This window comes from Acipenser ruthenus, chromosome 3 (genome assembly GCF_902713425.1).
Source record: "Acipenser ruthenus chromosome 3, fAciRut3.2 maternal haplotype, whole genome shotgun sequence".
Lineage (NCBI taxonomy): Eukaryota > Metazoa > Chordata > Actinopteri > Acipenseriformes > Acipenseridae > Acipenser > Acipenser ruthenus.
Window position 1 is genome coordinate 47570824 of NC_081191.1, and position 23455 is coordinate 47594278.

The window sequence follows — 23455 nt, forward strand, 5'->3', positions numbered from 1 at the left end:
TTAAACTTTTCAGTCTAAATTCCAAGCGTTACGTCTGGCGCAAGGCCAACACTGCACAATCACCCAGTCAACACCATCCCAACTGTCAAGTATGGTGGTGGCAACATCATGTTATGGGGATGCTTCTCTTCAGCAGGGACTGGGAAGCTTGTCAGGATAGAGGGTAGAATGGATGGTACAAAGTACAGGCAAATCCTTGAGGAAAACTTGTTTGAGTCAGCCAAGATTCTGAAACTGGGGAGAAAATTCACATTTCAGCAGGACAATGACCTGAAGCACAAAGCCAAAGCCACACTGGAGTGATTGAACAAGAAGAGAATTAATGTTCTTGAGTGGCCCAGTCAAAGTCCTGACTTGAATCCAATCGAAAATTTATGGCGAGACTTGAAGATTCCAGTCCATTGATGATCCCCAACAAACTTATCAGAACTGGAGCAATTTTCCAATGTAAAATGGGCAAAAATTTCCCCATCCTGCTGTGCAAAGCTAGTAGAGACCTATCCAAAAAGACTCTTAGCAGTAATTGCTGCAAAAGGTGCTTCTACCAAGTACTGACTTAAGGGGTTGAATACTTATGCAACCAGTAAATTTCATTTCGTACATTTTCTTTGGAAGTTTTGCTCCTCATTTAACCGTGTTCAGTTTAACCACTACAGCTTTGAATAAAAAAAAAAGTTTGTTTGAAAAACTGCATACATTATTTGTAATTCCACAAAATTATTATTATTATTATTATTTATTTCTTAGCAGACGCCCTTATCCAGGGCGACTTACAATCGTAAGCAAATACATTTCAAGTGTTACAATACAAGTAATACAATAAGAGCAAGAAATACAATAACTTTTGTTCAAGCAAAGTATAAGTGTGACAACCACAATTCAATAATACAGCAGATAATAGTGATAGTTACATCACTACAAAATGTGACATTATTGGTATATATATATATATATATATATATATATATATATATATATATATATATATATATATATATAAATGAACGTAAAAAATGGAGGGGCAAAATATAAAGTTTGACCCCCCCCCCCCCCCCCAATATTCAAAGTGTGGGGGCACGTGCCCCTTCTGCCCCATGGGTTAGGCACCTATGACTGCTCCCTACACAAACATATTGGTTTGACCCAAGGCCCGTAACATTCTCAAACAAAAAACATTGTAAGTGAATATGAACTAGGCAGATTGATCAATTAATGTTCAGAGATGGCACTGAACTGTCTTAACTCCTGTGTGAAATGCTAGGCCGGCACTGAAGCGCTATAGTGGGCATGGATTGAAAGTCAACAGCCCACGTGACTGTATAACAGACATGTTGGGTATTTTTGTCGTTGGTGTTACATGCTTTCATTTTTTTCAAATACAATGGCTGATCAAGAATGAGGTAGTAATTGGTGTCTGGAATAAGTTAAGGAATTGTTAACTTTACAGGCTGACGAGGAGGTAAATTCACTAATATAAAGGACGGTGCGTGATGCTGTAATTTGTGGGCAAATCGCCATTGCCTTGAAAACAATCTGTTGACTGACAGGTTTAAAAGTTGTACTCGCATGATCCCTTTGGCTGTGTGAAAGGGTTATGACGGTATTATACCGGCATAGATTGCGCAATTTTGTGCTGTGTGAATGGGTATTTTAAATAATTTTTTAAACAGTGATCAGGAGATGATTTATCGGTATGCACTACTATGTAGAGGTATGTGAAAAATAGAGCGAACAAGTGGGGCGGGGCTGGAGATGCAGTACTGAGTGTCCTGTTGATATGCAGTGCCTTTTAAACCTGTTTTACTGTGAAAAAAAAAACTTTTAATCAGCGCATCTAAAATAAACTGCGCTTGTGAAAATAAATTGGACCTGACGCGCCTGAGACGCGTTGAATAAATGGACCGCTAAGGGTTAAAGGGGCTTTAGATTAAGCGGTAGTAAATATATCAAATAAGCCTGACTACATTCATGAAAAAGTTTGCAAAAAATACTTTTATACTAGACCCAGGAGTCAGTTAAATTTAGTTTTGTGACTGACTTCAGAAATATCAGAAAAGACGTTACAGATTTGTCACTTCAATTGAAATATTGTAATCAAATGAAGTGTGTAATTATACTAAATTGAGTAATTCGATGTGTATTTGGGGTGTTTAAGGGGATTTAAGGTTTTTGTTCTTTTAAGCTTTGACAAAGACCGTGTTAAACGTCAGCTCTTTTCTGTCTTCTCAAATAAAGTCTTTAAATTTTGTAACAGATCTTCATCCTTTTTGGAACTTTAAATGCATAAACCAATTACTTAAAATATAAGTAAAATGATGTTTATACACACCTACAGTAATATCTGCTGTTATCAACAACAGTCCAGCTTCCACGTAAGGTAGCATCCTCCGGCGCTCACCCCACTTTAATTGCTCACTTCTGAATTAAAAAAAACAAAATGTATCCAAAGTTTGAATGAACAGATTCCATGCTCCTTTTTACTTTTGTACCACAAACAACCTTGCTATGTTGGCATGTTCTTCCCGAGTAAGGGTGGAAACACTTCGTCTACCACCAAAATCAGCTTTTTAGGCGCAAAGTAGAGGGAACAAAAAAAAGACTTGGTTCGACAGGACAAAATGACTAGCGGTGTCATGGCAAATTCCGTCCCCCTGCCAAATTTCACCCCCCCCCCAATAAAAGTATATTAACAAACGTTATTAAAATGTGTCAAAAGAACCAGTCTGTATGAGACAAAATGAGTTAAAATGTATTCAAATTATGTTCTGTTTTTTTTTTTTTTTTTTTTTTTTTTTACTCTGTTTTCCTCCCAATTTGAAATGTCCAATTGTATTTAGGCTCAGCCCACCGCTACCGCCCCTACGTTGACTCGGGAGCGACAAAGACGAACACACGCTGTCCTCCGATGTATATATATATTTTTTTATTATTTTTTTTTTCTTTTACTGTAAAGGTTATGTATTTAATCACACGCAGATCAATGTAATGTAAAGCATCCAGAGATGATAAATAACAAAAGCAATACAATTACAATTACACACAAATATTTTTGTTTTCACTCTGAATTGCGAAACGTAATTGCAAAAAAATAACACAGGTAGGTAATGTTATAAGCAAATTTTAATTTATTTATCTGTCTTGCTTGTTTCTTTCTCACAATTTATGTACGAGCACCACTTTTTCTTATCTGATGAGATCAACTGTGGTCCAGGGAAAAAAAAAATATTCAGAATGTAGTGTAAAATTAAATTGTCCAGAACTGTCGGTGGATACAGTCTTTAAAAATGTATTTTGTATTTGTACTGATACAGTTCTTAAAATTGGTGACGAATAAAAACATACTTTTTATTTCTCCTTATTTCACAATCAATCAAGAACCCAGGTCAAATGCATATACAGACGTGCTCAAATTTGTTGGTACCCTTACAGCTCATTGAAATAATGCTTCATTCCTCCTGAAAAGTGATGAAATTAAAAGCTATTTTATCATGTATACTTGCATGCCTTTGGTATGTCATAGAATAAAGCAAAGAAGCTGTGAAAAGAGATGAATTATTGCTTATTCTACAAAGATATTCTAAAATGGCCTGGACACATTTGTTGGTACCCCTTAGAAAAGATAATAAATAACTGGATTATAGTGATATTTCAAACTAATTTGTTTCTTTAATTAGTATCACACATGTCTCCAGTCTTGTAATTAGTCATTCAGCCTATTTAAATGGAGAAAAGTAGTCACTGTGCTGTTTGGTATCATTGTGTGCACCACACTGAACATGGACCAGAGAAAGCAAAGGAGAGAGTTGTCTGAGGAGATCAGAAAGAAAATAATAGACAAGCATGGTAAAGGTAAAGGCTACAAGACCATCTCCAAGCAGCTTGATGTTCCTGTGACAACAGTTGCAAATATTATTAAGAAGTTTAAGGTCCATGGAACTGTAGTCAACCTCCCTGGGTGCGGCCGCAAGAGAAAAATCGACCCCAGATTGAACAGAAGGATAGTGCGAATGGTAGAAAAAGAACCAAGGATAACTGCCAAAGAGATACAAGCTGAACTCCAAGGTGAAGGTACGTCAGTTTCTGATTGCACCATCCGTCGCTTTTTGAGCGAAAGTGGGCTCCATGGAAGAAGACCCAGGAGGACTCCACTTTTGAAAGAAAAACATAAAAAAGCCAGACTGGAATTTGCTAAAATGCATATTGACAAGCCACAATCCTTCTGGGAGAATGTCCTTTGGACAGATGAATCAAAACTGGAGCTTTTTGGCAAGTCACATCAGCTCTATGTTCACAGATGAAAAAATGAAGCTTTCAAAGAAAAGGACACTATACCTACAGTGAAACATGAAGGAGGCTCGGTTATGTTTTGGGGCTGCTTTGCTGTGCCTGGCACAGGGTGCCTTGAATCTGTGCAGGGCACAATGAAATCTCAAGACTATCAAGGCATTCTGGAGCGAAACGTACTGCCCAGTGTCAGAAAGCTCTGTCTCAGTCGCAGGTCATGGGTCCTCCAACAGGATAATGACCCAAAACACACAGCTAAAAGCACCCAAGAATGGATAAGAACAAAACATTGGACTATTCTGAAGTGGCCTTCTATGAGTCCTGATCTGAATCCTATCAAACATCTATGGAAAGAGCTGAAACTTGCAGTCTGGAGAAGGCACCCATCAAACCTGAGACAGCTGGAGCAGTTTGCTCAGGAAGAGTGGGCCAAACTACCTGTTAACAGGTGCAGAAGTCTCATTGAGAGCTACAGAAAACGTTTGATTGCAGTGATTGCCTCTAAAGGTTGTGCAACAAAATATTAGGTTAAGGGTCCCATCATTTTTGTCCATGCCATTTTCATTTGTTTTATTATTTACAATATTATGTTGAATAAAAAATCAAAAGCAAAGTCTGATTTCTATTAAATATGGAATAAACAATGGTGGATGCCAATTACTTTTGTCAGTTTCAAGTTATTTCAGAGAAAATTGTGCATTCTTCGTTTTTTGTGGAGGGGTACCAACAAATTTGAGCACGTCTGTAAGTAGGGTGTCCAGACCTTCTGGTTTAGCCGAGACAGTCCCGGTTTTCCATCAAAGGTCCCGGCGTCCCGAAATCTTTTTCAAAATCTTAAAGTCACAGTTTTCAGCCACTTCCTTTAGCGTGACACACTCCATATAGCTTTGGTCAAAATAACGTAAACAACTGCTTCCTATATAACTTTATGGCACCTGCAGTGAAAACAAAATAAAATAAAAAAGGTATAAGGTAATCAAGAACATTATTTTTATAAAGTGATTAACACAGACATACATGCTTATTCCTCAGTGTGCCATGCATTTTCATTTAGTTTATATTCAATCTGAAATCTACAATTGTGTGCAATACGGTAATTTCATAGCTGCTCAGATCTGGCGGGATTCAGCACACACTTAACTAGGTGAGAGGTTACAAGCTTCCCAATCCACCAAATTTAACCACATCAGCAATGTCAATAAATAGATCCATCCTGAGCAGTGAGTAAAAAAGAAAGAAATGTCCTCACATTTCATTGGCTCCCACATTTTACTCTAAATCATATTGCAGCAACAGGCAACAATATGCTATAACAATATGACTAGATATGACATATATGTCAATAAACAATCCCTGCAAGGCAGTGTGTGCATGAGGGTCAGCAGCTGCAAAAGACAGAGAGAGAGAGAAAAAAAAAGCACACACTATGGGCTCGAGAGCAAACGCCCTAAAGCTGTGAAGAATTTCCAAGGATAAATATTGGGATTTTCTTCCTATGCATCGGGACACGGGACATTTGCTTGGAAATTGGGACTGTCCCGACCATATAGGGACTGCTGGCCTGTATGCATGTATAAAACAATATGGCAAGTTATACAAATTGGCCACAAATTATACACCCGGAAGTGTATTGAAATTGTATTGAAGTTATCTGCTTAAAAATAATACAAGAGTGAGAGGATGGCTATTTAAATAACCACTAAATAGCTTATATGTAACAGGTTTAGTTAGTCTTATCAATTATTTAACAATGTGTCCCGGGTTTGAGCTTTGAAAATCTAGTCACCCTATATGTAAGTGTCAGTCATGTGTTAGAATCCCCATATTAACCAGTCCTGAGGTAAGAAGCAGGTGGGTTCACAATTTTCTTGAGCCGGATTTGCTGAATGCAAGTGTGAGTGTTTGTGTGATTTCTAATTTTATTGGATGCTGAGTTCCAGAAAAAAAAGTTCCAGATATACTATGCAGGGCATTGTGGTGATTGAAGTTCTGCACTGGTGATAACCTCATAATCGAAAGGAATAGAAAAAATTATACAAATAGCCAAATAATAGCCAAACCGTCAAATATTTACAAACTAGATGCTTTCAAAACAAACCAAATTTGGCTGGCTGGAAAAACGGCAATCTGGTAGCAGTGTTTGGAGAATTGTAGGGTTAGAAATTAGCACCTGCCAAATGTGGGTGGATTTGGTCTGGGGTGAGCACATTTCACCCCCCAGTGGTGCATCTGTTTTTATTGCAGATTTATTTATTTATTTATTTATTTATTTTGGTGCCCAAGGATGCAGGGAGTGGGGGTGCTGGCGGTGCGGCTGCACTAATAACTGTTCTCTTGTTAATGTATGGCTGGTTAAGGCTGTAAGAAAATCGCAGGCCTTAACCATGCTCATACATTAACCGCAACTTTTAACACAAACCACAACTTTTTATAGTTGCCACAACTTTTAATATGACTACAATGTTTCTATTATTTAAATGTAATTTCGTTGAAAAATAATGCAGAAAAATAAACTGAAACAGGAAAGGAAACGTCACTCTCACATTGTGTTTTGTTAGTGGCGGATTGGTATGCCTTGTCATCCTCTCTAGCCAATCAGTGATCTTCTTTCCTGTTGCTATGGTTAGAAACGGGAAAGAAAACTGTGGGCCATGCTGTACTTACTTACTTACGTACTTACTGTTACATTTTGTGACTGAAGGTTTATTGCCGTTTTGCAAATACTGTAGTGGCTGTTCAATTTTGTGAGTGAGCTTTTACTGTTATGCAAGTACTGTGTTATGCGTCATTATTGTTAGCTGCAACTCTTCGCTTGTAATGAAACACAGTGTAAAATGTTTTATTTCAAATGGTGATAAAGAACTTATGGTTATCTATTTTTGTTTTTTTTTCATATTGTTGTTTTTGAACAAATTAACAAAAATCCATCTTGAAAGCAAGTATATATACATGCAAACTGTTTATATTTATGACCGCGCCAAAACCACAACTTTATTAAACAGTGGCCGCAACTTCTTGATTAAAAAAATCACAATTTTCTTACAGCCTTAAGCATGGTTGATCTGGACTGCCTGTAATAATTTCATGAATCAACAGTTTCAATCAATTAGCATTGCCATGTGGGGGGCTGGCATTTAGTGCTGCAACCAAATGGCACTAAGCATTGCCTTGTGAGGGCAGGTGCTTATTGTTTCAACCTATCAGCACCAAGCATTGCTCTGCGATAGAGAGCGTTTACTTTCTGAAAGTCTTGTAGCAGCTGGTTTCGCTGTGATAATTGAATACAGCAATGTCTGCTGACAAAACGTGAAAAACATTCTCTGTTGCATCCTGCACTATATTTAAAACAAAGCCAAGCAAGGAATATTTTAACTGATAACATACATACTGTATGTCAATATATCTACCAATAAACAAGCCATAGTATAACATTTTGTACATGTTATTGTTTGTGTTTGTTTAGCACTTACCTTCAATAAGATGCATGTTAGAAATATAGGTACTGTATAACACTTTGCTGATATGCCACTGTAACTGGCTCTGCCAATTGATGAAGATTTACTAAGTGATGATGAAATTGCTGTTGTTCCTAAACCTGTCCAGAAGATATGTGAAATAAAAATTAGAAGGGGGGTGTTTGTGTGGAAATTAATGTTGTGGTAGAATATGGGGTAAAATCTTAAAAGGGAGATACAGAGGACCCCTAATAGAACACAGCCTTTAACCTGGAATGTATGGTATGCTTTAAAAAATGTTGGTGGAAAAAAATATGTAGTTCTTACTGTTCAAATGAGAAATGAAAAACTACATCTCTGAGAATGCCATAGCTATCCAATAACACTGATTGACTGCCAACCAGTTACGCTAATACAACTGTTCATAATGTAACAAGCCAGGCAGGCATAAAAGGACAGGTTTCAGACAAAAGTTGTCTGTGTGAAGGTAAGGACCTGAATACAGACCTGAATATGATGTATGGTGAGGCTGTGTGGTCCAGTGGTTAAAGAAAAGGGCTTGTAACCAGGAGGTCCCCGGTTCAAATCCCACCTCAGCCACTGACTCATTGTGTGACCCTGAGCAAGTCACTTGACCTCCTTGTGCTCTGTCTTTCAGGTGAGACGTAATTGTAAGTGACTCTGCAGCTGATGCATAGTTCACACACCCTAGTCTCTGTAAGTCGCCTTGGATAAAGGCGTCTGCTAAATAAACAAATAATAATAATATGATAAAACAAAGTATATTAAATCTGTGATTTGTGAATTTTTTATATATACAGTATATGTATATATATAAAGTCACTGTTCGTGACTTCCTATTTGCACTAGCTGTTGGCGCACATGCTGACCTGCAGCTCAGCATGGACCACTTCTCATCAGCCTGTGACAACTTTGGCCTTACTATCAGCACAAAAAAGACTGAAGTTATGTACCAACCTGCTCCTGGAAAGCCGTATGTGAAACCAACCATCCTTGTGAAGGATCAGAAGCTGTCTGTGGTGAACAATTTCACCTATCTTGGCAGCACCCTGTCCCGTGCTGTTCACATTGATGATTAAATCAACAACACGATTGCCAAGGCAAGTGCAACCTTTGGCCGTCTATGTGATACAGTGTGGGATAGGAGAGGTATCAAACTGGAAACCAAACTCAAGGTTTACCAGGCAATCATTCTACCAACCCTCACCTATGGCTGTGAATCCTGGACAGTGTACCAACGCCATGCCAGAAAACTAAATCACTACCATCTGAACTGTCTGAGAAAGTTTCTGAGGATCCCGTGGCAGGACGCAATCCCTGACACAGTAGTCCTTAAACGTGCTGATATGCTGAGTATTCACTCATTACTTATGAAAGCACAACTCAGATGGGCTGGCTATGTGACCAGGATGCCTGACTTTCACCTCCCAAAGCAAATCTTCTTCGGTGAACTGAAGGATGGGAAGCGATCGCAAGGTGGGCAAAAGAAACGCTTCAAGGACACCCTGAAGATGTCCCTCAAGAGCTTCAAGATAGAGCTGAAGTCTTGGGAAAGTCTCGCTCTAGAGCGTCTCACCTGGCGTAACCTCATAAGGGATGGTGCAACCATCTCAGAAGCCAAAAGGGTCAGCAATGCCATGTTGAAGATACAGCAGCGCAAAAACCAACAACACTTCCTCTAGGAGCACTCCTACCAACATATCCTGTCCAGTGTGCCACAGAGTGTTTCGGGCTCAGATTGGCCTCATCAGCCATCTACGCACTCACCGTACTCCTGAGACATCTTAATGTAAATGTGTAATGGTCTTCATCGACTTATAGAAAGTGCCTATAGAAAGTCTACACCCCCTTTCAAAATTTTCACCTTTTGTTGCCTTATAGCCTAGAATTAAAATGCATTACAATACTTTTGTTTTTCATTTATCTACACATCCTACCCCACAACTTCCAAGTGAAAAAAATATTCTAGAATTCTGTAGAAAATTAATCAACAATATATCTGCCCCGCATGCCTCTTTTATTTAAAAGACTCCTAGAATTAATTCATCAAAATAAATGTTTTTAATGTTGTTTATTACCTGATATTTGATTAGGAAATTTGAAATTGAAATCTAGCCATCTGCCTTCTGCCATACAGTATGTAGCACACAATTTCCTGAAAATGAGCATTTCCTCACATGATGTATGATTGTGCTTTTCTTGTTGAAAGTCAGTTTAAGTCTCTTAATGTGCAAGGGAGGAAATTGCTGCTCAGTTGCCAAGTACTTCCATATCCAAGCCTGGACAATTACTTACTGTTTGTGTCACAACAACTAAAAAACGATGCCGAAAATGCTGTGGTATGATATAATGTGCCAAGTAATATTTGTTGCAGTTACTCCCTAAAATCTGTTTCTCATTTATCAGTTGTCAGAATTAAACTAGCGAAAGCACAGATGTTTTTTTTTTGTTTATTTTGTTTTGTTTTTTAGTTTTGACAGACATTTTTTTTTCTTGCACAGTATTGACAGATGCAGACCTATTAACCTCATTTGTGAGATGGTAGAGTTATGGTATGATTCGATCTGCTTTCTTTCTGTATTGAGCTGTGTTGGACAGGTTCAGTTGAGGGACAATTAAATGCTCACTTACTTCAACCACAAGACCATCATTTTCAAGTCACTTACAAAAATAACATTTTAGTTTTCATCTGTCTGTTCAAACACTAAATACTTCTTTTTACTTTTACTGTGGGCACATTCTGTGTTCATGTGTAAATGTATCCAGTATTTATGTTTAATGGATTTAAATAATTCATTGTGTTTACTATATTAACTATGATATACAAACACTAGCTTTTAAAACATGTATTATTATTACGTTTGCATATCAAAAGAATGGTCAGATTTTTTGAATATTTTTTTTAAGTACCGTATTATTACACCTGAATAAGAGCATTTGACGTAGTGAAAGCTGGTTAATCTAATAAAAGTATCAACTCTTCAAATCTAGTATCACTATTACCTTCTGTCAGGTCTTGTTACCAGAGCTAATTTAGTTAATTTCATATTTGGTATTCAATTCCTTAAACAAATACAGATTAGATCATACAGTTTGACATTTAACCTCACAATTATTTGGCAGGTTTTCACTTGTAAAACGAGGGGGTTTAGAAGTTGTTAAAGATAACGCTTATGCCTTGTGGGGCTACAAATGAGCAAATGTCATTCAACTGATCCCGATATATTAATTTCTGATCATAAAATAAAAAATAAAAAAACTGAAGACAGTCTGCACAGTTAGTAATGAAAAATGATCTAATCTTGATGTATTATTCCTAATGGTTACAAAACTGACCATCATTGTCTGTGTGATCTAGTTTAGCCTGCTTGTCACTTCAATTTGATCTATTTTAATGGTTCAATTGAAGGCAGTGGTTAATTGTTTTACAGGAGAAGCATTTCATGTTTTAGAATACAAAGGAGCATGAATCATGTACCCATGTCATTTTAAATGTTATTAGTCAGTATAGATGAAGAGATGTTTGAATTATAATGCCTGTGGTTTGTCTGCTCTTAGAATGCTAAACAAGAGTCCTTCATTAAGACTGTCTGCTGCAGAAATTCTGAGAGAAAAATTCATTGAAGAACATCTCCAGGTATGTTTTTGTTTGCTAAAATATTACATTTGCATATACCAATTTGCATATTTACTTGTAATAAATGACAATTAATAAACAATTAGAGGCAACATTCATTAACAGAAAATACTTTGCCCGTTTTTTTCATTTTGTTGCATATAATGTGCATTTCCCTAATGCCTCTTAAAAATCTTTACTGGTATTATGCCCTTGCACAATAAATTCAGCTTTTTTATGGTAAATAGAGTTGGTCTTGCCTGTGTTATTATCTGAATCCTCCAGGCCCAAAGTAAAATGCTCTACCTACTGAGGCATCAATTAAAGTGATTTTGAAAAGTTGTTTTCTTAGTTCATGAAGGGAGCACTCAGCTAGGATAGGGTTTTTTTTTTAATATTGTTATTCAGGATACACTATATTAATTTCATTAAGAAAAACAAGGGCCTCTTTAACCCACTACATTTGAATGAAAGTGATGTTATCCTTATAGTGGCTTTTAAAAAGTAGAAAATAAAATAAAAACATGATAAATGTGTGCGAATATTGAATCTGCCATTATCTGGCTTTGAGCTGATTTGAGCTTGTTCATAGAATCCTGCCTGGACTGAATAGCCTATGAAATTCCACCAAGTAACTCAAAAGTAATCAAAGTTGTTGTTCACTTTGTTATTTAGAACTTCTTTAAAATGAGGTTAGCAGCACCAGAATTCAAAGGTAATCATTGGATTAATGAGCATTTTTGGAAAACTTTGAGGAAAATAAAGACAATATTATTTGTTTTAATCTTTAGTTATTATTTCCCTGGTCACAGAAATTCAGTTCTGTGTCATCAACTAATGAGCTGACAAAATCAAATATTCTACTGGTGACCTCTGTCAGCCCTCAGTTCCGGTCTATAAATCCGAGATTGAAAACCGTATGCTCAAGGGCATTAGAAAAAGCTTTTTTGTTGTCTTCCTTTAATATGTGTAAGCAGGAATTGTGAATCCTCAGATGTGGCATTGACTGATATTGTGTTTCAGAATGTAAAGTGCATGTTTTCAAGCATGACACTGAAAGACGAGACACTGGCCTGTCAGAAAGAAGCTGCTCAAATTAGGAGTGCTTTGTAAGTATGCCTCCTTATTGCCATGCTTTACACATGCAACAGGTTCACAAATGTAACTCAAGGTTCTTCACTTTGAGTGTCTCATGTTAGTAATTGCAGGCTAACTAAACTGCATCTCATATAGACCTCAATTTTATCACGGTAAGTGAAAATAAATGATGAACGTGTATTTACTGTAGGTTGCATAAATACACACAAAAAATGTAAAGTCAGATGAGAAGCGAGAGATTTATGTTCAGGAAACGTTTTAGCCAAATCGATTGTTCAACTTCTATTAACATTCCTGGCGGGTGCTTCTCATCCCATTATTTCCCATGCAGTTCTAGCTCCAGAGAACCCACTGACTCAGCCTCTATGGTTCATTTATATACAGACGTGCTCAAATTTGTTGGTACCCTTACAGCTCATTGAAATAATGCTTCATTCCTCCTGAAAAGTGATGAAATTAAAAGCTATTTTATCATGTATACTTGCATGCCTTTGGTATGTCATAGAATAAAGCAAAGAAGCTGTGAAAAGAGATGAATTATTGCTTATTCTACAAAGATATTCTAAAATGGCCTGGACACATTTGTTGGTACCCCTTAGAAAAGATAATAAATAATTGGATTATAGTGATATTTCAAACTAATTAGTTTCTTTAATTAGTATCACACATGTCTCCAATCTTGTAATCAGTCATTCAGCCTATTTAAATGGAGAAAAGTAGTCACTGTGCTGTTTGGGATCATTGTGTGCACCACACTGAACATGGACCAGAGAAAGCAAAGGACAGAGTTGTCTGAGGAGATCAGAAAGAAAATAATAGACAAGCATGGTAAAGGTAAAGGCTACAAGACCATCTCCAAGCAGCTTGATGTTCCTGTGACAACAGTTGCAAATATTTAAGAAGTTTAAGGTCCATGGAACTGTAGCCATCCTCCCTGGGCGCGGCCGCAAGAGGAAAATCGACCCCATATTGAACAGAAGGATAGTGCGAATGGTAGAAAAAGAACCAAGGATAACTGCCAAAGAGATACAAGCTGAACTCCAAGGTGAAGGTACGTCAGTTTCTGAGCGCACCATCCGTCGCTTTTTGAGCGAAAGTGGGCTCCATGGAAGAAGACCCAGGAGGACTCCACTTTTGAAAAAAAAACATAAAAAAGCCAGACTGGAATTTGCTAAAATGCATATTGACAAGCCACAATCCTTCTGGGAGAATGTCCTTTGGACAGATGAGTCAAAACTGGAGCTTTTTGGCAAGTCACATCAGCTCTATGTTCAAAGACGAAAATATGAAGCTTTCAAAGAAAAGAACACCATACCTACAGTGAAACATGGAGGAGGCTCGGTTATGTTTTGGGGCTGCTTTGCTGCGCCTGGCACAGGGTGCCTTGAATCTGTGCAGGGCACAATGAAATCTCAAGACTATCAAGGCATTCTGGAGTGATACGTACTGCCCAGTGTCAGAAAGCTCTGTCTCAGTCGCAGGTCATGGGTCCTCCAACAGGATAATGACCCAAAACACACAGCTGAAAGCACCCAAGAATAGATAAGAACAAAACATTGGACTATTCTGAAGTGGCCTTCTATGAGTCCTGATCTGAATCCTATCGAACATCTATGGAAAGAGCTGAAACTTGCAGTCTGGAGAAGGCACCCATCAAACCTGAGACAGCTGGAGCAGTTTGCTCAGGAAGAGTGGGCCAAACTACCTGTTAACAGGTGCAGAAGTCTCATTGAGAGCTACAGAAAACGTTTGATTACAGTGATTGCCTCTAAAGGTTGTGCAACAAAATATTAGGTTAGCGGTCCCATCATTTTTGTCCATGCCATTTTCATTTGTTTTCTTATTTACAATATTATGTTGAATAAAAAATCAAAAGCAAAGTCTGATTTCTATTAAATATGGAATAAACAATGGTGGATGCCAATTACTTTTGTCAGTTTCAAGTTATTTCAGAGAAAATTGTGCATTCTTCGTTTTTTGTGGAGGGGTACCAACAAATTTGAGCACGTCTGTAATATCTGCATGGTGGGCCTGCAGAGTGAAAAGAAGCGGACGGCTGACGACACACGTTTCGGAGGATGCGTTTGTTCGTCTTCGTCCCTCCTGAGTCAGCGCGGAGGTGGCAGTGGTGAGCCGGGTTGAAAGACAATAATTGCGCTTACCAAATTGTGAAAAAATAATTGGCGATTCCAAATGTATATATAAAAAAAATAATAAAATAAAATAAAAAATGTATTGGATTTTGCAAATAGTAAATATTAATCATTACAATACATGCGACTTTGCGGCAGTAATGTTCTAATGTATATATAAAGAACTGAAAATTAAAAAGCAACTGCAGAATAGCGAGCGTTAATTAGAAAAAACTGACATAATGTATACAAAACACTGTGTTAGATAAATTACATAATGTAATAGACACACGTGTATAATATAATCTACCATTATAACAACCTTGACTTGCATAAAGAAGGAAAAACATTGAGTGAAATAGCTCTCATCACTTGATTTTCAAGGTGTGGTATCCGAAGCATAATCAACAAGTACTGAGAAACATCATCTGTAATTGACAAACCCAAGACTGGAAGACCCAAAAAGCTGTCTAACAAGGATGAGCAATACTTGAAGATAATATCCTTAAGGAATAGAAAGAAGACAAGTGTTGAATTGACAACAGAACTGGCAGAAGACACAGGTGTTGTTGTCCATCCATCAACAGTCCAAAGCACCTTTGACCATTGTTCCATAGTCCAATTTCTGTGTTCTGGTGCATATTTTAGCCTTTTAGTTTTGTTCCCCTTTCTTAACAGAGGTATTCTTATGGCAACACATCCTTTAAGTCCTGATTTCAAGAGTGACCTTCGTACTGTTGATTTGATGGACAACGACACCTGTGCCTTCTGCCAGTTCTGTTGTCACTTCAAGGCTTGTCTTCTTTCTATTCCTTAAGGATATTATCTTCAAGTATTGCTCATCCTTGTTAGACAGCTTTTTGGGTCTTCCAGTCCTGGGTTTGCCAAATACAGATGATGTTTCTCTGTACTTGTTGATTATGCTTCGGATACCACACCTGGAAAATCGAGTGATGCAAGCTATTTCACTTAATGTTTTTCCTTCTTTATGCAAGTCAACATTGTTATAATAGTAGAAAACACTAGTGGAGACTGAGTAAATTGTAGAAAAATTCAACATGTCTAAGACTTTAGCACAACAGTGTATGTTTGAAGTACCATTTGTGTTTGTAGTTAGTAGTTAGTTATTATACATGTATACCATAGTTGTAACACTTCATTTTATATTTAATTAAGCTTTTAAAATTATGATAGAACTCCCTAGCACAACACAGAATTTGTTTATAAATAATCTAAAACTATTATTTAATAATGAAATAGGCATAACAACCTCTTGAAAATACCCAAATCAATGCTACATACCGTTTTTTGTAATTAACACTGGAGTTATCATTTACGAACTTTTGAAAATCCTACCCTAAAGCTTGTATGAAAGCTGCTATGTTCAGGGTAAATAAATAGCAGCTATGTCTTTAATTTAAGGACTGTTGTGATATTCAAGGCACTGCCATAATGCAGGAGAGGTTAACTAAATTGCATATAGCATTTGACTATATTTTATCGCAGAGTGTACTGCGCCATATTTAGCCATTTTTATAGCTGGCTTTGGCTACCACTGTATAGCACATTGTTAAACACTTCTTTCTAACTGAGTGAAAATGTTAAATTAATTTAAAAACCTTGGCCATATAAAAACACCTTAGGATTACCCGCACTCAGGTGATCATATTCCTTTAGTATACAAATGCTTGCTTGAACCTGTTTTAATCTCGTGGGTGGGCATTATGTTTTTCTAATATACTGTATACAACTTAGTAAGTGGATTTTGAGTACATTTTCTCAGTTATCAATTTCAAAAGCATACATCTTTTTAGTTTTTTTGCAAATGTAATACTTTGTTTTTGTTCACTTATGTTGTTGAAGTACAGTAAATATGAAAAAGCTGAAGAGCTTTATCATCACACATTAACTCAACATAAGTTCCTTGGCTTTAAAAGCTGGCCCCTTATTGTGTGTTTTAACTGACAGAAGCTAAACAGTACACCTCAAACAGATGGCTGTATTGTTGGAATGGATGGGAGACCACTTTTAAAAACCTATAATTTATTTGAACAATTGAGACAGAGAAACATTGTATTGCTATATCTATATATAAACTGTTTGTGAAACATGCAGATGAATGCAAGATAAAAATAGGTAGTAATAGGTTTCTGAATCACATACTCAGTTTAAGAAAGAAAAAAAAATGTGTTAATAAGGTTATGCAAAGGCATTAGAAAATAATCTACACCTTCATTCACAACAGTTATTTTACTTGTTTTAAAAATAATTTCAGAAAATTCATGAGAAGTACGTCATGCCAGCATACAAAATAACACCACTACCTATCAGAAGTAGATACAGAAGTGTAAATCAACCACAAAAAAAGACATTATCTAGACAAACAGAACTACTACAATAAATATTTTCAGTGTCTTTAGGCAGTGTGGAGTAGTGGTTAGGGCTCTGGACTCTTGACTGGAGGGTCGTGGGTTCAATCCCAGGTGGGGGACACTGCTGCTGTACCCTTGAGCAAGGTACTTTACCTAGATTGCTCCAGTAAAAACCCAACTGTATAAATGGGTAATTGTATGTAAAAATAATGTGTAAAAAAAAATAATGTAATTGTATGCAAAAATAATGTGATATCTTGTAACAATTGTAATTTGCCCTGGGTAAGGGCATCAGCTCAGAAATAAATAATAAAATAATAATATGTTTAATTATTTCTTTCTGAATTAATAATTGTACTGGTGGTCAGGAAACATTATAATCAGGCTGCATAGAAACTTTCAGCTAATTTAGTTATCTTCTCATGAATGTGTCCGGTGTCAAACCCTGGTTCAGAATTTGTAAATGTTTTCGATCTGACTACAGTGATCCAATGCATTTCAATAGGTCCTTGTAACCTGTAGGATGATCTGTTTATCTCTCAGCTGCTTCATCTAACTTAAGACCCCTCTCACAAACCCCAGTTTGTGGTTTTGCATGTATTTGAATTAAAAAGGTGAAATCCAGACCACTTTTGAACTCCGGCATGACAGGGAATAATCCAAGTTTAATTACAGTAGACTGTGATGAAGGGAAAGCAATAAAATTGTAGTGTTGGGTATTACATCTTGTGGCTTAGTGGTGGACGGTCAAGCAAACCTAGACACAGAACTTAAGTTTAAAGTGTCTTGGCACACTTTAATCACAAATAAACAAATACAAGGTTAAACAAAACTCTTTCTTTAAACAAACTCTATCACAATTAAACAAAATGGCACCCAAGATACAGCTACCCCGGTGCAGGGTGGAGAGCACACTCCCTCTGCTCTCAGCCCCTCTCTCTCCATGTGCTATTCACACACAAACATTTCAATTCCTTTTATATAGGGCATGGCCAGGGGAATTTTGGACAAGCAATAAATCAATCACCACCTGGCCACGTTCCACACTTTTCAAATATCTAATAAAACAATTAAACAATAGTATAATTAAACATTTAATTAACATGTAGCTGTACAAAGGCAGCCACAAAACACACATTTTGCTTGTGCAGGGCCTCTACCCTGCCACATTCTGGAGATAAACACTTACCTCTGCAGTTCAGTAATATGTGATGCAGGGTGAGATGAATAAACATGACTCCCACTGTAGTAAATTTGCCTCAGTTAAGTGATACACAGATAAACAGATGTTTACAGGATTAAAATGTCTAAATTATTTCTCAATAAAGCATATTTTAACACAGAATAAGATTTCAAGTGAGTAGCTTAGGCTGTCTCCCAGTGTTCATTGTGTGCATTGTGTCTCTAGAGCCCTCTAGAGCCCTGTTCAGAATGTCTTGCCAGTTGGTACAAATGGATACAAATTGTTGTTTGGTTTACTGCAGCACTTCTGAATGGTATTTAATTCAACAGTGCATTTTATGCCATATGTTCTTTTCAGGCAGAAAAAGGTCCACCTGCAAACCTTGCGTGAGCGGTCAGAGGTGCAGAAAATGACACCACGGGAGCGCATGAGGCTACGTAAATTACAGGATGCGGATGAGAAAGCCAGAAAACTAAAGTATGATTTAAATCCTGTTTATACTGTTACCTGAGATCACAACTGGCTTGCATTCATTGTTTTACTTGTGTGTGAGCGGTGTAGGGCCATACAAGTAGTTAAAAGGTAAACATCTTTGTAACTGCACAAGCACCTTTAAAAGCTAACAAGAAGATGATTCAGGGAATAGGACTGGCATGGCAACCATAGCAACAAGTGATAAAGACCAAGGCTAGGGTAACTAATTGGAACTTTCCAGATGTCTGGCTCCCCATTTTGTTTTTGAAGCAACGAGATACTGATATAAGTTTGTAAACACCCCAAAATCACAAAAAAGAACAGTATTTTGTTTTAATGAGAGTGCTGGTCAGAGAGAGAAAAGCAGAGCAGAAGACAAGAACTGGAATAACAGTTTCAATAATATATAGCTAAAACACACCAATAATTCAATAAACTTGGAAGAAACCCTAAAGATTGTTTAATGGACTGTGATAGGGTGGAAGCCCTGTACATGTAAATAGCACCGTAGAACAGGACATTTTGGCGGGGAATTTATTTTGCCTTTATTGGCAATTTTGATTGGATCGCCAATAATTCTCCAGCAATGAATGTGGCATACAGTGAGTGATCCCGGCCTCTGACAGACTGGTATGCAGCATAGGTTAAAGAAGCACTGGGCAAGGAAAAGAATGTGTCGAATGTCAAAGTGAATATGAGAATATGAGAATGGCAGTGTGATGAAGCCAATTTGCGTGAAATTAAAAGCAGACCGGACATTTACATCAATGGATTTAGAAAATCTGGAATTCATGATGCGATCAGGCAGTGTAAACTGCGCCTGCTACTGTGGTACCTGTACGACTTTTCTTTTTTTTATGTTAAGCAGTTTTGTGTTATTTTTTTTTACAAGCGGTTAATTAAGTGCTGTAACAGCCAAAATAGTTTATTCCAGACTTGTTAGAAAGTCTGCAACAAAAGCAAATTTGCTTTGGATTGTTACTGTCGATTCGTTGTAGATACTACTTTTAAGACACCCCCGTGCCGGTATCGCAACATCCCTAAACAATATGTTAAAATAAATTAGTTCTGCACTGTGTAAAAATGAGTTGATTTGGCCAGTGCTTCTTGGTCTATTAATTAGTTTTAAATTTAAAGCATTTTTGTTTCGGCTTTATTGTTAAAGTTTTCACACGTGGCAATACTGTCCTACAATTACTAAATTATATTGTGAACATTCCACTATGTTATGTTAGTGAACCAGTATGTTTTAAAACTAAGAGTTAGCAAATGCCTATCGTTAAAGTGTACTGCAACAACTAATCCTTTCCAATTACTGGTATCTTAAAATTGAGGACTATATAACGATAAATATTGTAACTCATTTTTAGAAGGCCTTCTTTGTTGTTCTCCAAGTTGCTGCAGTGACATTGTAGATGCTAGTATAACGAGTTACTGTAAATGAGATACTGTTTTAGAAGACAGATTTCATTAAGTAAACATGTATTTGAATGCTTTTGAAATTAAAAGTAGAAATACAAAACTGGGGCATTTTTTTGTGAAAAACGCCAATTCAAAAACCATCAAAATCTACCAAGATAGCAAATCCGCCGAATTTAATACCAGCCATAATTTCCAATTGTACGGTATTTTATTTATTGTTTATTTAATTTACTGAGATTTGTCTTTTAATATTTACTGACTCATATTTACTCACAGTTATCCTGCTTGCATATTTACATTATTTGTTACTGCTTTAAGAGTATTAATATCCAAAAAGAAAGATAAATTAGGCGGTTGGTGAATGCATTCGATATTTATACTGAAGCTGTGCTATCATCTGAATATTATTGATGGCTGAAGCTTAATGTACTGATTTACACCATTTTTATATTCATTTTATTTTCTACTTATATATCTATTTTCTAATGTTCTTAGTAAAATTCATAAAAGATACAGCGTTGTGTGATGTATTGCTCAATTCTTAATCTCGACAATCTTGAACATTTTAACACTGATTCTTCCTGCAGCTGTGTGTATGTATATAATAAAGTCCTTAAAGAGTAAGTAGCGAGGTTCTGAAAAATATAGCGTTACATGTCCCCACGTGTTGCTACAACTGTTTAAATAATGTACCTGTAATTTTTCTTTTCATTGTTAACATGCTGACAACTTTTTACACTTATACCTTTAATGTCTGTTTCAAAGCTTTTTTTTCAAAATGGCCGCTCTAGTGCACTGATAGTGTAAGGATTATTGCTAGAGCCCCATGTTTTTCGCAAATACGAAATGTAGCATGTCAAATGAAACACAAATATAAAAAGAAATAACACAAAAAATCATTATAAAAAACATATTGTGACATTTTTTTTAAATGTGAGGTTTATACAGAAAATACTTTAAATAAATACTTGCAGTCGTAGTTGTCAAGGCTCAGCCGTTACCATAGATACGGTCTGAAGGAAAACGGAAGCTCTGACTAGCACTTGCGCAGATGTATAATTTGAAGCGAGTTGTTTGGGAATTAAAATTGTGATGGAAGTGACTGAGAAGAGAAGTGGCAAAGTGGTAAGTGGTACATTCAGGTGCAGTGTAATAATCCAACAATGAAAAGACAACAAAGTACGGGTGAAAATGAGTTCTGTTTATTTTATTCCAGGGGTCTGATGACCAAACAGAAAACAAATAGGAGGACTGGCAATACACAGCGATGTGTATTGCACTGGGAATTATGGAGGGTTGCAGTCCTGTAAACAATAACAAAGTCCAAACACAAACACTATCTCACCTCTCCCAGTGAGTGGTAAAAGTACAATTTATCTGTGAACAGTTAATGCTCTGTTGTCTGGGTTTTGTGCTGGCCATGGGCGACAGCTCTGAATAGTGTTAGCCGTCTAGTCTAACAAACAAGACAAACAGTAGACTTTAGACAGACAGACAAAACAAACAAAAACACTCATGGTTAGTTTCACAATTCTGGTCCTTTCGGCCATAGCATAACCATTACAAGGAACAGATCACATCAATACGCCCCCTTTATGTACAGTCAACCATGACCCCTTGGTTAACTAGCACAGCCGCTCCTCCAATTCGCAGATGCCACGCCGTTCATCTTCTGGGTCAATGGTTTAGTGTACCGTAGCTCCGCCCCCTTTTCTAGATGGCTGACTTCCGCTGAACACTGGGAATGAATTGTCAGGCCAACCAGTCCAGGGTACTCTGTTCCTTTTAAACAGCGCCCTCACAAGTCTGGGGGAGATCCAACACCAAGAATCATTCGATCTCTGTCACAGTTTCTAAAATGCCTAAACCGTGCATTACAATTAAACAACACTGCAAACAATTTGAGCATGAGGGGATGTATGCTAGTGGTGGGTGATTCTTTTTAATGACTCAGTTTGATTCAGTTCAGTTTGGTGAGTCCATTCAAAAGATTTGTTCATTTGATTCACTTATTCAATTAAACGAAACCAATCAACGTAGACCGAATCACTTGGTTACGAAGGTTTATTTGAATGGAAAATAACTAATCGTTCACGAACTGCACATCACTAACGGGAAATAGCTAGCTGGAATCTATAGTTGGTTATCTGGGTTCTTAAACATGAAATGAAATATAGTTTGACAAACAATATTACATTTTAGTAAGATTCCTGGTGAAAACATTTTTTATAGCCTGTTATTGTTTTATTATAAATAAATACATAAGTCAATTGAATTACTTACGTCTTCTTTATACAGGGTTGTAAGTGAGAGGCTGTATTTTATTTGACAGATCCATCCCTCCCTATCATACAACGCTGCTACGAGAAGTTAAATGTACAACATATAAATTATTTGAAGCAAACTCGGTAACCCTCTGCACACGACAATATGGCACATAAGGTTCAGCTTCATAACTCAATGAGTTGATAGACAATCCGGTTTCGTTGTTACAACGAATCAGCCGGATTCGAGCGTTTCTGAATCATTTCTTGAGTTTTGATAGGCTGGTAACTTGACTCCTGTGTGTCACGCAATTAGTTCATTGGGTGAATCAAAAGAACCGATTCCGAAAGGACTGTTCCGATTTATGATTCACCATAATGAATCGTTCAAAAAAGAATGAATCATTCACGAACTGCACATCACTAATGTATGCAGCTGACGGTGACAAAATAATGATGTGCAGATTTTGCAACCGTCGGCTGGAATGGGAGTCGAAAGATACCATTGTTAAGTGTCATTAGCTGTTTATTGCTTTTGGGGAAACATGGCTTGTTTGCTTGTATATTTTGCATTAGTATGCTAATTTGTTTTTTTTCAAGTGGTGCAAACTTTGCGCTGGAGCAAATGTTGTTTTGGTTTTGAATGGATTTGAATGAATGAATAAATGTGCTTTGCTTAGTGTTTAAATACTGAGAAACCCCAAGCTTGTTGTATACTGCTACAGTGCAATGGGATTGAAATAAATCCTATTGTGTTTTTATTTTTTATTTTTTAATGGGTAGATTGCTGTATGTGCAATTATTATGACCGCTCCACAATAGTAGGGCAGTGTAAATATATATATACACACACATATATTTTATTTTAGTTTATTGTATTTTTATAGAGGGCAAAGGCATTATTTACTGTAAATAGATTAAAAAGAGCGGGGGACTGTACATTACTGTTACTGCCGCTAATGAGAAATTATGGTAATTAAATAATTTCTGTGCAAGGTCTGTTTGTCAAAATGTTTTAAAAAATCTTATAATGTTTAATAAAAAATATGTATGTAGTTAAAACATGATTTATACTGTACTATTATTGATATACATATAGTTGAGTTGTTTTATTAATGTGTATCTGTAATAAAA

At 36.7% G+C, this 23455-nt stretch overlaps 1 protein-coding gene across 2 annotated transcripts in view; it reads left to right on the forward strand.

The window, feature by feature from the left end:
- The window catches only part of nek11 (NIMA-related kinase 11), a 222504-nt gene that overhangs the window by 88408 nt on the left and 110641 nt on the right, over positions 1–23455 (forward strand). For both annotated transcript variants that reach the window (XM_034058454.3, XM_059013082.1), the window contains exons 8-10: positions 11319–11397; positions 12400–12485; positions 18519–18638. In XM_034058454.3, the coding sequence (XP_033914345.3) occupies positions 11319–11397; positions 12400–12485; positions 18519–18638 (285 nt within the window). The remainder of the gene's footprint in view (positions 1–11318; positions 11398–12399; positions 12486–18518; positions 18639–23455) is intronic.